The sequence below is a fragment of the Amia ocellicauda genome, chromosome 20 (genome assembly GCF_036373705.1).
Source record: "Amia ocellicauda isolate fAmiCal2 chromosome 20, fAmiCal2.hap1, whole genome shotgun sequence".
Classification (NCBI taxonomy): Eukaryota; Metazoa; Chordata; class Actinopteri; order Amiiformes; family Amiidae; genus Amia; species Amia ocellicauda.
The window spans coordinates 15,395,284-15,410,875 of NC_089869.1; the positions used below are offsets into that span (position 1 = coordinate 15,395,284).

Here is a 15,592-nt window from a genome sequence, read left to right on the forward strand (position 1 = left end):
AAAAATACATCAGATTTGAAAGTTACATTTGTCTTTATGAATACACATGCCCAAATAAAAAAGCACAGGCCACACAATGTCAAATATACTTTATCTGTAAACATTCTATACAAAAAGTAGTAGACAAAACAGCTGTTCCCCATCGTTTACACAAATATATCCATCTGATTAATAACATTGAATTGCATGTTTAATCACTCAGGAAAGACTACAATGCTGTGCAGAGACGAGCTGTGTTAGTAGTTTGAAAACCCCACTTGGCCTGACCTCTATTTGGCCACAATTTTTAAACCTAAAAATGATTTTCTGCCTTGATAAAGTCAGTTTGCGATTTGAAATTGTAAAATAAAGAAGATCAGACAAAATAAATTAGTGAAACAATTAAAGTTGTGTAGTTGTTGTAGTGCTCTATTCACAATGAAATGTACTACCCTTGGAGAATATAAACTGCTCTGAAAGAAATGATGCAGGGAGGGCAGCTCTGGTGTTTCTCAAACTAAATTAAGGCCACACTTATGTTAAAACATTTTAATGCAGTTTGGATTAATTTCTTGTTTTCAGTTCATTCGTAACAATTAAAACGTGTTTAAAGATTCATACATAACGGATACATAGGTTTAAACAATGTGCTAGTTCATACTGGTCAGATAATTATGCATAGTCATTATCTATTGTATGGACAGGAGCAAACAATGTTCCCCGCCAGGCAATGTGAATATCGATCACATATTTTTGCCCAGAACGGCTGACTGAGCATTGTGAAATAACGGTAAGTAATGGCTAATGTAATCTTCCATTCCCTTGTTTAATTCCCTTTAATACAACATGGAATATTTATACATTTCCAGTGTCATAATCTCCCTTAACAATATCATTTTGTATTGTTTTTAAGTATCCATACATTTTTAGAAAAATACAAATACAAACCTACTATTCGAGCTACTGCTGCCCTATGATGATTTATTAGATTCCGATCAGTATTTCATTAAGGAGAGAGGTTTCTATGCACTCCCCACATGAGAGTATATGACTGCTGTTATTAAAAGTGCCAAGTTCTAAACAACCATCTATTTCAACTGGGCTTTAATTATACAGCACTGATACACAAATATAATGATATCATGCATAAAATAATCACATACTGATAGGTCGAAAAACGGTTACCTTAAGGTTTCACACGTACTACATGGCACCTACAGAGGTTATAAAGGATATGCTTTAAGAAAATATTTTGGCACAGGTTAACTTGCTTATAAAAACAAAAAATAAATACTTTGATTAAAAGTTTTATAAATATAGAAAACGTTTTCGGGCAACTATTTTTTTATGTCCTAACTTGGAACTTTCCTGCTTTGGTGATGTATTTGACTCCTTTGAAGGGTTTGTATTTTTCTCCAAACATATCGAGACGATTCACTTTTAGACCTAAATGAAAGGAAAGATAAAGCATATATGAATGTATACATTTTGCTCTCATTTTCCCTTTTAATGTTGAAAGAAAAGGAGAACTACATATTAAAGCATGTCAAACCAAAGGAATCAATTTCCTCCCAGTCATATCTAAACCACTTAAAAGCTAGGATAACTGTAATAAATGCTTAACAATACGATGAGACTTAATTACATTACTGCACTTGTTTCATATTGAATAGGGAGGCTGAAACTAATCTTCTTTTTACCTGAAATGGCAAGCTGCTGGATTTTTAGCTGAATGTTAAGAGTAGGATTTTCTTCTGGTCTTGGAGCTCCAGACTGTAAACTGATCATTCCCTTCAGATTTGGTAACTTCTGTGGGTTAATTTTTCCAATATCCCATGTTAAGATCTGAAAAGAATATACACAATTATATTTGTTTTTGATAAAGCATGACTTACAGTTCCAGATCAACTGCTCAGTTCCAGTCAAGAGAAACACAACATATATACAGCTCTGGAAAAAAATTAAGAGACCACTGCATTTTTTTCTTAAATCAGCATCTCTACATGTATGGCAGCCATTCCATTCCATTCATGTTTTTATTGGGAATTTGGGAGAAATGTTGTCAGTAGTTTATACAATAAAACAAAAATGTTAATTTTACCCAAACACATACCTATAAATAGTAAAACCAGAGAACCTGATAATTTTGCAGGGGTCTCTTCATTTTTTCCAGAGCTGTATATATATAGTTTTATATTATGTCTCTGGGGAAGTTAAATCTCATGTTATCAACTCCATATATAGTTAATAATTTCTGCTACTTGATTCTTACTCTTAGCTGCTTCAATTTTAGAACACATTAAGACATATTATAAAACCAAAATATAACCTTCAATCAACTCAATATTATGCAAATTACTTTATCCGAAGTAAAACATATAGATGTAATATGGACTTTGAGGCCTTATTCATATTAAAATAACCCTCATGCAAATTAGCCATAGAATACTGAATCTGTAATTTTGCAGTTTAGCAAAGGCACCAGAGAGTGACATCTGTAGTGACCTGTACAGTGAAAAGCATGTTGGGATCTTTAACCTGGGTTTGGGCTGAAGTACCTTAGTGACCGGGTCGTAAGTGTAGTTTCCCTGGGTTGCAATGAGATTGGCATTGAGCACTACTTTGGGCATGTGCACTGTCACAACCACGCCCTCCACCATCTTTCCCATGGTCTGTTTGGGTCCCACGGTAACGTCAAATCTTCCACAAGACCCGCTTTCACGGAAATTGATATTATGCTTCACATATACTGGGATTGCTACCATGCTACAAGACACAAAAGAGTCGAGGTTGTATGTTCATGTGTTGGTAGATCTGTCATTCACATAAAACACTTTACAAAGATGACAATAATAATAATAATGAATTAATCATTGCATGCTTGAAAGCAAACACCCTGTCTTCCCAATACAAATTAATAAGTATGCTTTGTATGCCAGCAGAAAACCTTTTCTTCTGAAATATATTTGTTTCTAGAGGAAAATATCTGCTACATTTCATGTTACAGGACCTTTGATCAATTTCAGGCACATAAGACAGAGATACAAATTTACACGAAAGCTCTCTTTTTCTATTTATTATTTTGGTGATTAATATAATTTGACCTTGAGGCAGTACCAGTAAATTAGTTACTTAATGAACCTCATAGCACAGTATAAAGTATGCCAAGATTATCGAGTCTGGAGGCCAAGAGTTATCAAATTGCAAAGCTGCTCCAGAGGGCAGTCCTTCAGTGGGCTCTTACTTTTGGGCGCTGACGTGGTAGGACATGAGTCTGAAGTTGCCGTCCGGGGGAATGAAGGAGAGGACTCGCTCGGCCTCCCAGCGTTTGAAGCGCACACTCGGGTGGAAACTCACATCGTCCAGAAGACGGGGATTCTGTGGCAGCAACACTGGTCTTAAAAGGCTGAGCTGGCCTTGCCCCGTTACTGCTAATTAGTGCCCAGCAAGTGAAGATCTGACTGATGTGCCATAAACTGTCAGGCACATTTTCAAATATTTGCACACACAAATCTTTAATCTTCCCATGTCTTTCTCTCTCTCCATAGATATGTATATGTTTCACAATCGAGTGGCTTCAGAAAGCACTTTACATGAAGTTTCAACACTTATGTGCATTTTACAAGAATTAACAGAAAATGGGTGTAAAAAATGTATCACGTTTCTACCATAAATGACAGTGTGAGGTCAGGCATCCCAGTCAGCTTGATACAGGCATCTATGACACCCTGGATTTCTGCAAATACCGTAGTCCCTAATAAAATCAGACAGGACAATCCATCACTGTGAATCACATACATAAGGACAGCACTCCTGACTCAGAGGACTGACACAGCTGAAAGGAAAATATGTGGCATAGTTATTCCTGGCCCTCAACAGTCTTCTATTTGTTCCAGATGGTCTTTCATTAACTTCATTATAAACTAAACTGGTGTAATTACCATTGTTTGTAGGTTTTAAAATCATTTTAAATGATCAACACACCCTGCAGGGCTGTGCTTCTCAGGGACTAGTGTGTGTCTGACTGGTCTGCCGGGTTAATCAATGTCACATACCTGATTTATCCAAAATAGCATCGATCTCTTCAACCACATCAAAGTAAGCTTCGTTATTGGTGTACTTGACCCCAGCCCTTCTCCATGGGATACAGGAGAGCTGGCCAGTGGGTAAGGTCTCCCCAACATTACTGCTTCCTGGAAAATGAAGTAAAAGTCTTCAGTTCTTTAAAATAAGAGAACTTGATTGTATAAAAACATAATCAAGCATTTAAATGGCTGAATTTTAAGGTTTTTTTTGACCGACCATGTTTTCCAACAGTGCTGAACTGCCACATGATGAAAGTTATCATGTAAAGTGTGAATACATTTGCAAAGCTTACCTGTAATGGTATTGACAACTGATCGTAGGATTGTTGGAGGTCTGATCAGTTCTTTCAAGATGTTTGATTCTGTAGCCAAAGGAAAGCCATTATCTAGCATCTCCTCTAAGAGCTCATACACTATAACTACATTGTCCTTTATGGCAGCTTCGGAGCACTCGCCAAAGTAATCCTGTTTTGGAGAGATACATAAAGAGCACTTACACCCTAAAAGATCAAAGTAACCCAGGAAAATGTATACCTTTATTCTTGACTCATACACATTTGGTATCTTAGGATCTCTCTCATAATTAAAAGCCAAAAGCTACGACAAGACTGGGGCTCTGGCAACTGAAGCAGGGGACAACTGTTATTGTCATTAAAAGACAGATTGAATGGGCATGAACACCATGTACAGCCCAATGCTCCACCAACTAGGGTTATGGGTTATGGATATGAATATTACTTTACAGGTGTTATGCCTTTCCAAAACAAGCAGAGAAATACCTGAAACATCTCTGCTACTCGGTGCAAGAACTCAATGACAAAGAGAGGCGGCACTTCGCTCTGGATGACAGACACAAAGAAGATGTTCTCCCGGAAGATGTTGATGAGGTAGTGGTGAGGTGAGGGGATGACGGGGGGCACATTCTCCAGCTCCGAGGCCTTCCCTTGGGCTTCAAAAAAGTAATCACACACCGAGCGGCTAACCACGCTCTTCCAGTGCTTCTCCAGGAAAATATCCCCAGTGGTGTTGATCAAAAACAAGCTGTGAATCATCTTGCGACAGCTGAAGAAACAGAGAACTTGTTAATAAGGTGAAGTGCAGAGAGAGAAGTGTTAAAGTCGTCCAATGAATTGCTTAATTAGGCCAATTAAGGAGCCCAGAGCTGGGCTGGAACAAAACCCAACAGACAGCATAGCCCTCCAGGCTACACCCCTGGCTTGGAAGAAGTAATTGAAAGCTTGATCTGAACAAACATCAGCAGGACGATGTGCCTCGCTGGTTTATGCAAAAACCGCAGTCATTATTGGGGTGAGTGTACACCCTATTAAATACACTGAGCAGCATGCAAAAAAAAAAAAATGCGTTTAATTACTGTGTGTTGTCCTAATACTATTAATAATATTATGTATTAGTCTTGCACACAAGCACAGTATGATCATATCTCTAATCTAGTTATTTTGGGCGTTTATTTTTTTATTTTTTCCATTCTCATTGTTTTATATACTGGTAATAGCAATTGCTCAGTAAATATTCAGTCGATTTACAATCCCACGAATGACACCGTCTCCTAGAAGACAGAAATGAAGTCTGAAATGTACATTACTGTGGTGTTACAGGTGTAAGGTAAACGTGACGTGTACATTTGATCAAATATTCCACTTGGGAAAGTTAACGAGCGGTTTACTGCTCCATAATGGCTACTGATTAATGTGTCGTTGTTTAGTTTAGTGAGCGATTGAATCTAGTAGTTGTAGTCTTAGTTACTAAGTAACATGTAATGTTACTTGTAGAAATTAATTACTTCATTTAACATAGACTAACGCTGCACGAATAACCTAAGCACAACTGGCAAGCATAAAGCATGATCCAAAACAAAAAAAAGCATGAAAATCACTTACAAAATCACCAAGTTTATTTCCCGGATAAACTATATACAAACTTATATATTTGCAAAATGTACAGAAAGAGGTGGAAATAATCTATAAATTACCTTACACTGACGACACATCCACCACCTACTAACTGTGCCAATATGGCTGTGGAAATCGGCACAACGGACCCCCGGCAGAGGAAGTGGGTTTCAGCGTCTAAGAATCTGCCTGCGTAAAGCGTTTACAACAATTTCACCTACATCCCGGTTCCTGCAAAAAATAAAATCTCACATTAGATATACAACCTCACTTTAGATCGTATATATTTTGCATTTGCATTAGAACTGCCGCCAAGCCCAACGGAGTGAGCGTAGTGCCCGCATTGCCGGTGATTTAATGTAGGCATTATCCGCGGACAGCACCGTCTTTCGTGTAATAAAAAAACAAAAAAAAAACTCGACTTCAATTTTTTGGCTCCTTCTCGTCTCTCGCTCAAGGTGGCTGTGGAGTGTGAAGATGGCAGCAGACGAACCGCAGGCGAAAAAACAGAAACTTGAAGAAAAGACCGTGAGGTGAAAAAGACAAAAAACTAAAATAAACCAATGTGTACCGCGTTGACCGTCCAAACATATGCCTGTTCAGAACACCGCTGTAACTTCATTAAGTAGCCAATCGGGCACAATATTGTCTAGGGGACGATCAGACCTAAATATAGCATAATTGGACGGTGTATTTTTATCTCTTCTGATCCCCTCCAAGTAATATGTTTGTGAATGTCTGTGGAACACGTTTTGGATGATAAATTCAACAAAGATCCAACCCACGTTTTATTGATACTAATGTCCAGTGCAGCTGTATGTTATTTGACAGACAGACCTGTAGAAGTGTGCTGACATGTGCCCAGCCTTTCCTTTAAAATAAATTGATTGTGCACTTCCATAAGTATAGTGTGAACCCCCGGGGGATTAACACGGCAACACGTGTGTTAATGTTTGACTGGAAATGCGCGGTCCAGAAGGTCAATGTACACGTTGCCGGCGCTCCACGTGTCTTTTGTTGTGCATGTATGTAGCGCGGGCGGGCAGCTGCTGTAGCGACTCACACATGCATGTCTACATGACACACACCACCGCCTCTGTGCATGCATGTGTGCCGACCCGAATCTAGTTTTCATACTTTTCAAAGTCAGCATGGTGTCAGACGGCGTGACGGGGAGGTGCTAGGAAAGACTGCAGATAACGATTTGAAGTGCCTTTGGGGAGCACGGAGGGGGCAAGATAAATGCATGATGCTAGTGAGAGGAGCACACTGTTTAGATGTGATGTTAGTAGTGCATGACGTGTTTATACAGTGTGTGTATATGCATGTCATATACTGTGTGTGTGTATACATGCACACACACTTGTTTGAATACTAGACATTTTGAAAAGCCTCCCCCCCCCTCTTATCCGGGTAAATTCCTAGTAGTTTTAATCAGCCATATTGATGTGATCTCATGTGAAACCAACGCCCTAGATTAGATGTGGTCATGTGGGCCCCGTACATCGCACTCTTCAATTCTTACAACTACCACATTTTATAAAATGAAATTGTTTGCAGGGGGGGAAAAGCAATAACGTTTTGCATGGCCTATTTAGCATACAGCGTTTATAACAGATGCATGAGTCGACAAATCAGTTGGGTTAGATGGCGTCTTGCACAGGCTTGACACTTGAAAGGTTGGTGAGGACTCCCAATAGTGTTGCTTTTTCGTTCGCCTCGGTTCAAGGACTGATTACGGATTGCATCGGACGGGCATTTGAAATCCCTTTTAAGGCTTTGTGTTTGCGAATGTAAAAATAGTTATGTAAATAGAGAAGGACAACAGGAATAAAAGCCATTCAGATGTAGCATATTTCATTTGGTGGGATGCTCTGGCTTTTTTTTTTTGCTGTGTTAGGACCCAAATAAAGAGTGACACACAATTGGCCCCACCCCCCTGTGTTTTAGCCAATCACTTTTGGAGTGCAGACGGCGGGGTTCCGGTTTCATGGGCAAATTGATACAGAAAGCACGCTGCTGCCGCCGCACAGTAGCGCACGCTAGAGCGCAGGACTGCCTTCACTTGTCAACAGGCTGCGCAAGGATCTCCCGCTAACAGGCATGCCTGCCATAAGGTAACGCTGCGTTTGCAAGGGCCATTACAAATGACAGGTTAGCGATGCACTAGGGTTATAGTTTTACGTTTGTTGAGCTGTTTTTTTAAATGCCTTAGTGGCTGAACGTGCACACTGTGCTGTCGTTTGAATTGCAATCGCATGCATTGCTTTTGCTATAGATGACATTTTTTTTAATAAATGCAAAAATACTATTGGGGGGCTTGTCAATTTCAAAATGTCATGCACATGAGGATTTCTATTTTGTATCAATCATTAGTTAATATGTGTCAGCTTGCAATTGAATGTATCTATTTGTAAAGATCTAGTGGATTTGTTTTATTGTTTTTAAAACGTTGCACTAACCTTTATTGTTATTGCATTATTCACATGTACGCTTAAACCCTGCATAAAACCTGTGAGATTAAATAACATGTTTAAGTAAAATGTTCATACAGTGTGGAATTTGCACTGATGTGCATTTCTTGTTTTTCCTTTGGTGCATGCCTAGCTCAAAATGCACAGAAAATCTACACCTGTTGTCAGAAAACTCTGAGCACAGCAGTTTCTCTTACACAGGCAGCACATGGAGTACTTAATGTGTCTAGAAGCATGCGTTTCACTTGCATAGTAGACTCGACAGTATTTTAGGTGGTACTTACTTAATCCGATGTATTTTTCTCCTATTTTGCAGATCTATGGTTAAGTGCTTATAAACCTATTTATGTATTAGTCTTACCTTTAAAGATAGTGGAATCAATAACTATTATGATAACTCATGGTGGAGTCCTATTCAGTTTGCTTTGAGCTAATGGACATGCATTACCTAATAACTGGAGTTGTTTTGTACATTGTGAAGTATACATGCATTACCATGTTAAATCATGTGGACTGAATATATTTGGTATGTCTGGCGAAGTTATAAATGATTAAATCCTGAAGGCACTCTTTCATTTACCTTGCTGTATTTGTTGTACTTTGTGATCCCAAGTTGTTGTGATCCTAATAGACTGGTCTATGACCTTCTTGCATGCATAAGTGTTAATCTAATGAAATGTCCCCCCAAAACTGTCTGTCTGCATTGTAAGTTGCATGTTCTGTTGTAGATTTAGGTTCTTCATCACTAAGCCTGGTAAGGGTAGACAATCGTCCTGTTAGTACTGGATTTAAAATAATAATGTTAAGCACATCTACCACATCATATGCCTGTGTTTAGAGTTCAAGTGAAAGTTAACCTCTGTCCAATTTATTCATGTTCTACAGAGCAGATTGTTAATTCATCTTGTCTGGCAGGTGGATTGTGGGAGTGTTGGGTTTGTATGGGGTTAGAGGTCTGGAGGGAGCTATCTTTCATGTTTGTCATGTATGCTTAGTATTGTGCTTTGTGTGCCATTTTTCAATCATATTTTATGTATAAACAAAGCAGAGTAAACGGTCTGCAAATGCACTAGTTTAAGTTTTTAATATTCAATAATGTGTAATTGTGCCATCTTCCCTGCAATAGTAAAACCATAAACATTCAAAGAAAGGCATTGCTTCCTGCATACAGCCCAGGAAGATTCCCAGACCCTTTAGAAACAAAGTAGCAAATGCATGCTTGGCAAAAACAAAGATGTGGAAAATCATAAGCAATCATTTATGGTTTAATGCTTTATCATTCCTTCTAAGGGCGCTGTAGTTAAATATAGTTAGCATATTATGTAATGGCTTAACATTTTATACACAACTTCACTTTTAACTCACCAAACTGTCCACACTGGGAAATAATGATTTTGAGTCCAATAACTTATTAATATTAAACAAAGCTGTTTTGTGGAAAATATCTTTTTTCCTGTCAGCTGTACTCTATATAACCTAGTAGTTTGGAATATGGTGGATGCCTTGCATATAAGCAGCCCATTTTGCCAGTATGGTTACAGCATACCTTTTATCTAGATAAGTACTTTGAAACTCCTCCAAAAGAAATCGTGATAGGATAATGACCACCTCGGCTACAGCAATATTTATATTCTGTATAAATGCTAATTGAAATGTTTATTTCTTTCAGCGAAAATGTCCTCTTTGGAATGGGCAATCCACTTCTAGACATTTGTTCTGTGGTGGACAAGGACTTCCTTGACAAGTGAGTTGGATCATTATTTTTATCTTTTATAAGGGTATATCTTTTAAAGCTAGTTTTATTTTCCCATATGACTGTATTTGAGATATTTGAAGTGATATGAAGGTGTGACTGAGCAAGGGAAAGCATTGGCATTTACCTACCGTCTGTGTTATATCGCCCATGCCCACTATTAATTAATTATTAAAATCTAGATCGACACCCAGAATTATCTGATTTGTGCATGTTAAACGTGTAAAACATTGTTTATTGTACTTCATCAAAAAAGAGAAGGCCAGACAGAATTTAAGATGTCCCAGAAAAAATGTCCCCCATCATTTTATACATCAAAGTACGAATCTATAAACAAACATTAAAAAACAATAAACCGTGTGTAGCAGGATATGGGTATAAGATGATAGGATACAGATTTTGCAACCACTTGTAATAAGATGAGATTAAACCACTATAAAATGTAATCGCAGAAGTTAAGATAAAATTGAGAATCCATTAAGGAACTTTTCTGGAGTTTAAAAAGCAAGATGGCTTTTTTTAATTTGCAATATGTTAGGAGGGAATACCATTGATTTTTATCTGACCTAGAAAAAACTATTGACAGTAGTTGCCCGTTTCCTTTATTTTCAGGCTATACTGTTGAAACGCATATAAAGTCAAGTTCATGAAACATTTATAACTAACAATTCTTTTGTTTGTTTTTACACCTAATTTGTGTAGAATTGAACCTATAATTGACAAGTGAATATCACGTCTTGATTACAGACCATACATCAGAAACATTTACCACACTTAACATTTAAATATTGACAGTCTGAAATGCTACGGTCGAGTTACCGATGGTTTGTAAAATACCCCTCTCTTTAGCGAGGGGCCTTCTTTAAGAAGCAGGGCAGAGGGACAGAGAACTGTGATAATGTCTCTTGTACAACGTGCTCGAGTTAGATAAAAAGCATACACATGTTTACATACCTCATGTAATCGTCAAGTTAGCAGGGTAGCTCGTGCAGGCTTTACAAATAACGGCATGTTTTCACTAACTTTTTAGAAGGCTCTGAAAATCCGTTTGAAAACTGCAATTTCAATGTTAGGCATAAACCTATCAACTTCCAAATATTACTTTTATCACTAACTTTAAAAATCAACAACAACAAAAACTAAGCTAAACTAAGTTTGTAAGGCAAAGTCAACTGAAATCTGCGTATTCATACTATTTTGAAATATGTGATCGTAGAGGGAGAACAACACAACACCTTTTCTGGGAACTCTCCAAGATCTCTTGAGAAGCACTTCATAGTTGTTGCTGGTGACCTCATGGGCAGTCCGTTACTTAGTTGAATATATTTCCATTCAGGCTTTCAATTACACAAAATTAAAAGTTAAGACCTAAATCTAGTGTAATTTGTTTGCTTTTCAGATGAAAGCATGTAGGATTCCTTTCTTCCTGAACATAGAATGTCTGGAGGATTAATTGTAAATGGCCACTATATTACTTCTCATGTTCAGTATAAAGTTCTGGGTGTGGTCCAGCTGTCCATAATGTTAAAGGAAGTTTGGAACAAGCCTTTGAAAGGCCTTAAATGTGGAGGGGAAAAGAAATGCTCAAATCAGTGCCTGTTAAAAACTTAATATATATATATTTTTTATGGTAGCTTAAATTATATAAAAGTAATGCAGGCATAGATGTAGCTGAGTAACCATGCAGGTCTTAATGTCTTTAATCACATAAACCTATTTGGGTGCTGGGATTACTACCAAAGTTGATTAAACACTGTTATTTTTTCTCTAAAGACTTAAATGCTTCATATGTAACAGCATGACTCATGACAAATAGTCAGAATTGGAGAGTTGGCAGAAATGGATGTATCCACTTCTGTTTTTGCTCTGTTTTGAGATGTCCTTGGGAAAGATTTAAATTGTGGTCATTGATGTACTTGGCAGTGTTAACCAGAAATCCAGCTTGTGCAAGTTTGTCTGCCACATCTACCAGGTTCCAGTAGTGTTGTGTACGTCATGGAGTTTAGCTGATAATGTTGGTTTTTACTTTTTGTTTTTCTGTTCTAATGATAATGGCCCAATCAGGGGTTACTGGACTGTAGAAGGAGAATAACTGTCAATAACCATTAACATAGAAATATAAGGTCTGATTAGGGGCCAAATTAAATCAAGAATACCCGCTAATAGCAAACTACAGACCTGTACATCATAGCGGTTACATTTCTGATTAGAAGAAAGTGTCATCTTACTAAAAATGAAACCGTGAGTGAGTACAGTTCTGTAGTTTTCTATTAGCGGGTGGGTCAAAGTTTTGATTTAATCCGGCCCTAGGTTTCAGCAAATGCATTTATGGTCAGTGCCACAACAACTTCCTGAGCCTCAATGCATTATAATTATGTAGTCACTGATACAATTAATGTAGGTGATTAGTGGGGTGCCTTTCCAATGATCTAATGTGTCTAGCCTTCCATCACTAGATGTAAAACTTCATTATTTACTGCCATGTCATTATCACCATTTCAGCCAGTCTCTTCAAGTTGTTAACATGTATTCAAAACTATATCGACAAATGACATTACATTAATCCTACTTTCATTTAAAGCATAGTCTACTTTTTAAAATTGGCAAAAGGGTTTTCGCACCAGTATTCTACTGAAAACGTACATGGTTTTGAGGCTTTTAATGGTCTGTTGCTGACGTGTCCTTTCTAATTTTATTTAATTTGACTCCAAGCAAAGAGATTTAATTGAATCTGCCTTTTCATATCTGACGAAGTGGAACTGCTTATTTTATGTATCAGTGTTGCTGTGCAGAGATCATGTGATGAGCTTTCGGCTGTGTTTGACCTGTATAGTTTACATTATTGTGTGCAGAGGGCTCTGACATGTAAGGCGTCTGAGAAATTCGTTGAGGAGCTTAAACATTCATTTTGGCTACTGCATTAAGATTTAAATTTTTCTTCTATTGGGGATATTGGTCCATAATGTTTGAATGGAGGAAAACTAGGTGGAATTAAATGCATGAAACTGTGACTTCTACAGTTTATTTAGCCATGTAAAAAGCATTTTTGTTTGTATGTAAGATTGAATTCTGTGATTTTTAAGGGTTACAATATCCCAGGATTAAACAAAAAAAAACCTTAGTACTACTTAACAAACGCATCCAATAGTTAACACATTCAATATTTGTTAGTGTATACATTTTTAAATAAATAGGAAATGCACGGTTGATATCTCTTGACTTTTAATTGTATTATATTTACCTGTCAGCAGAATCCTTTCTTTTATATAGCTAAACTAGGTAGGATTACAATTTGTTTTATCAGCTGTAGCTCTAGACCTTGCTTAAGAATTTTGCAATCTGATCGCTCAAAACTGAGATTCGTGGAGATAACATCTGAAAAGAACCTGCGCCTCATTTTTCATTTGAAGTCATTAATGCAGATACTTGATCTGGATCATCTTGTATTATACCGCTTGGTTACGCTTCAAATAAGCTTTTAGAAAGATTTCCATGATCCAAAAAATGTTTTTCAATTTAGTGTCTTTTCATATAAATTACATCTGTGAACAGAGTGACCTACCAATACTACATCTAGACAGACTATTAAAACCACGGTGGGGAACAAACGGCTGATGTGACATTAATACTCATACTATTAATATTTTAGTTTCCTTTTTCTTCTCACCCATGCTATGATATCATGTAGTCTAATGTTAGTGGCACAACGATATGTATAAAATACGAAAGAGAAGAACATTGCTCTCTTGCTTCACATTGATAGACATTTAGATTTTCAGATACAGAGCTTACAAACTCAGGCTTTCTGTGAAGTATGTTCACACTTTAATATAACTGACATGAATAAACTGGAAATAATATTAATATTAAAACAGAACACCGACGTGTTTAAATCACACTTTGTTTAAAAGGCATATTACATTACACAGGTTTCTGATCTGGGGGAAGAAAATAACTTTGTACAACAGTAACAATTGGTAATGGAAAATAAACTTCTGAATTTATTTTTTCACAGATATGGACTGAAATCGAATGACCAGATCTTAGCGGAGGACAAGCATAAAGCAATGTGAGTTTGGTGTGTGTGTGTCCACATTTATATACATGTATCCATCCCCTAGCCCCCACCCATTCTACCATCCCAAGATATTTATTCTAAAATATAAAGGGTGGGTTTTTACTTAAATGCAAAGTATTTAATCTTGCATTTATTTCACAAACATGTTTTTGTATAATAATTGTTAGCTCAAATAGACTTATAGTTGTAATACCATTTATGTCATGACACTCTGATCTTGCACACACAGGCCTACTACAGTGTATTAACTTCAGATGTTTTGAGAATTTCTGAGGGGTTCGATTTTAAGTGTTTCTGAGGAAATCAAGTCTTCATTATATTTGCTGCCTTAATATGCAGCCTGTGTAGTGTAGTTTGGTGGTTTGAAAAGCCTTTAACACGTCATTGCATTGCACCCAACCTGCCATGTTGGTTCTTGGAAAAAACGATTTTCAGTGTGGACTTGTTGTCGTACATTCCCCAGGGATATGGGGAAGGGTTTTAAATGATGATCTGACGAGTCTTTTTTTGGGTGTTAGTAGCTTATCGATCAAGCCGGTATTTTTGGGCATTGCAAGTCATTGGCACGGCAGAGCAGTTTGCTTCAGGCACCCAGCCTCTTTTCAATCGAGTGGTCTTGTACTACCTTTTCTTATTTGGTCTTCAGGTCTGTTCGATTTACATCTAGTTACTTTAAACTTCCAGTGCCAGGTGTGGCTGATGAGTGACTATTGTTGTTTGATAGATTTAATGTTTTTAAAGGCAGAGTTTGGGAGGTATAGAGACAAACATTTCATCCCAGTTATTGCAAAGGAATTGTTCTGTAGTTTATATTTTCATGATTAGCAAAAAAAAAGCTTTGTTTTGTTCTTGTAAGATTTCTGAAGGGGATTCAATGTCTAGCTTATGTCAGCTGTTAAGGTTCTGCTCTTGGCTTTCAGAAAAGGGAAGGATTTGAACCTTTTTTTACTGAAACTGCTTCAATTTAAATTGTGTAATAATTTTAAAGTTTACTGAAAGCAGAAGATGGTTATCATGGAATCTGTGACCCCTCCCCCCCCAATCTGATGATTAAATATTTCCCTGTTTGTATTTATCTTTCAAGACTTCTGGTGATTCCAGAATATCTGTTACATAGAGAAGAGGGATTGTTCAACACAGGACTGCTGATTTCAACATGGATAATGGATTTTAATCTCGGAAGTTAATGCATGGCACCATAGTTCACTGTGTAATTAAGATTTGTCATTGAATTATACATATACCTGTACAAAGTAATTTATTTTAATAAAAAAACTGCAAACATGTTTCTTTAATCTGTTTGTATAGCCTGT

The 15,592-nt window shown here is 37.2% G+C and overlaps 2 protein-coding genes across 4 annotated transcripts in view; one reads left to right on the top strand and one right to left on the bottom strand.

Moving 5' to 3' along the window:
• Window positions 1-74: 74 nt before the first annotated feature.
• ap3m1 (adaptor related protein complex 3 subunit mu 1) lies at window positions 75-6,201 on the bottom strand. Of its 2 annotated transcripts, none has more exons than XM_066693565.1 (9): window positions 6,055-6,201; window positions 4,844-5,126; window positions 4,358-4,529; window positions 4,035-4,172; window positions 3,648-3,733; window positions 3,224-3,357; window positions 2,538-2,745; window positions 1,680-1,824; window positions 75-1,425 (listed from the first exon to the last, which is right to left on the bottom strand). In XM_066693565.1, the coding sequence occupies exons 2-9, from the start codon at window positions 5,114-5,116 to the stop codon at window positions 1,325-1,327; spliced, it is 1,257 nt and encodes a 418-aa protein (XP_066549662.1). In that variant the 5' UTR covers window positions 5,117-5,126; window positions 6,055-6,201; the 3' UTR covers window positions 75-1,324. The 2 variants fall into 2 exon arrangements, with proteins under 2 accessions (XP_066549662.1, XP_066549663.1); XM_066693566.1 differs by having other exon boundaries at window positions 5,963-6,105.
• A 154-nt stretch (window positions 6,202-6,355) lies between these two features.
• Window positions 6,356-15,592, top strand: part of adka (adenosine kinase a) — a 122,258-nt gene continuing 113,021 nt past the window's right edge. The window contains exons 1-3 of one of the 2 annotated variants that reach the window (XM_066693567.1): window positions 6,356-6,507; window positions 10,118-10,192; window positions 14,217-14,270. In XM_066693567.1, the coding sequence (XP_066549664.1) occupies window positions 6,452-6,507; window positions 10,118-10,192; window positions 14,217-14,270 (185 nt within the window). In that variant the 5' untranslated portion in view covers window positions 6,356-6,451. Of the gene's footprint in view, window positions 6,508-7,956; window positions 8,092-10,117; window positions 10,193-14,216; window positions 14,271-15,592 lie in introns of those variants that run through there. The other variant, XM_066693568.1, reaches the window with a different exon arrangement.

Bases quoted from the DNA above. Each gene is read 5' to 3' on its own strand.
- ap3m1 (XM_066693565.1), bottom strand. From the start codon at position 5,116: ATGATTCACAGCTTGTTTTTGATCAACACCACTGGGGATATTTTCCTG. The intron at 3,734-4,034 runs GTATGTGACATT...TGATTTTATTAG, and splicing joins TGCTATTTTGGATAAATCAG to GGACTACGGTATTTGCAGAA. The intron at 1,426-1,679 runs GTAAAAAGAAGA...CCTTTCATTTAG, and splicing joins CCAGCAGCTTGCCATTTCAG to GTCTAAAAGTGAATCGTCTC.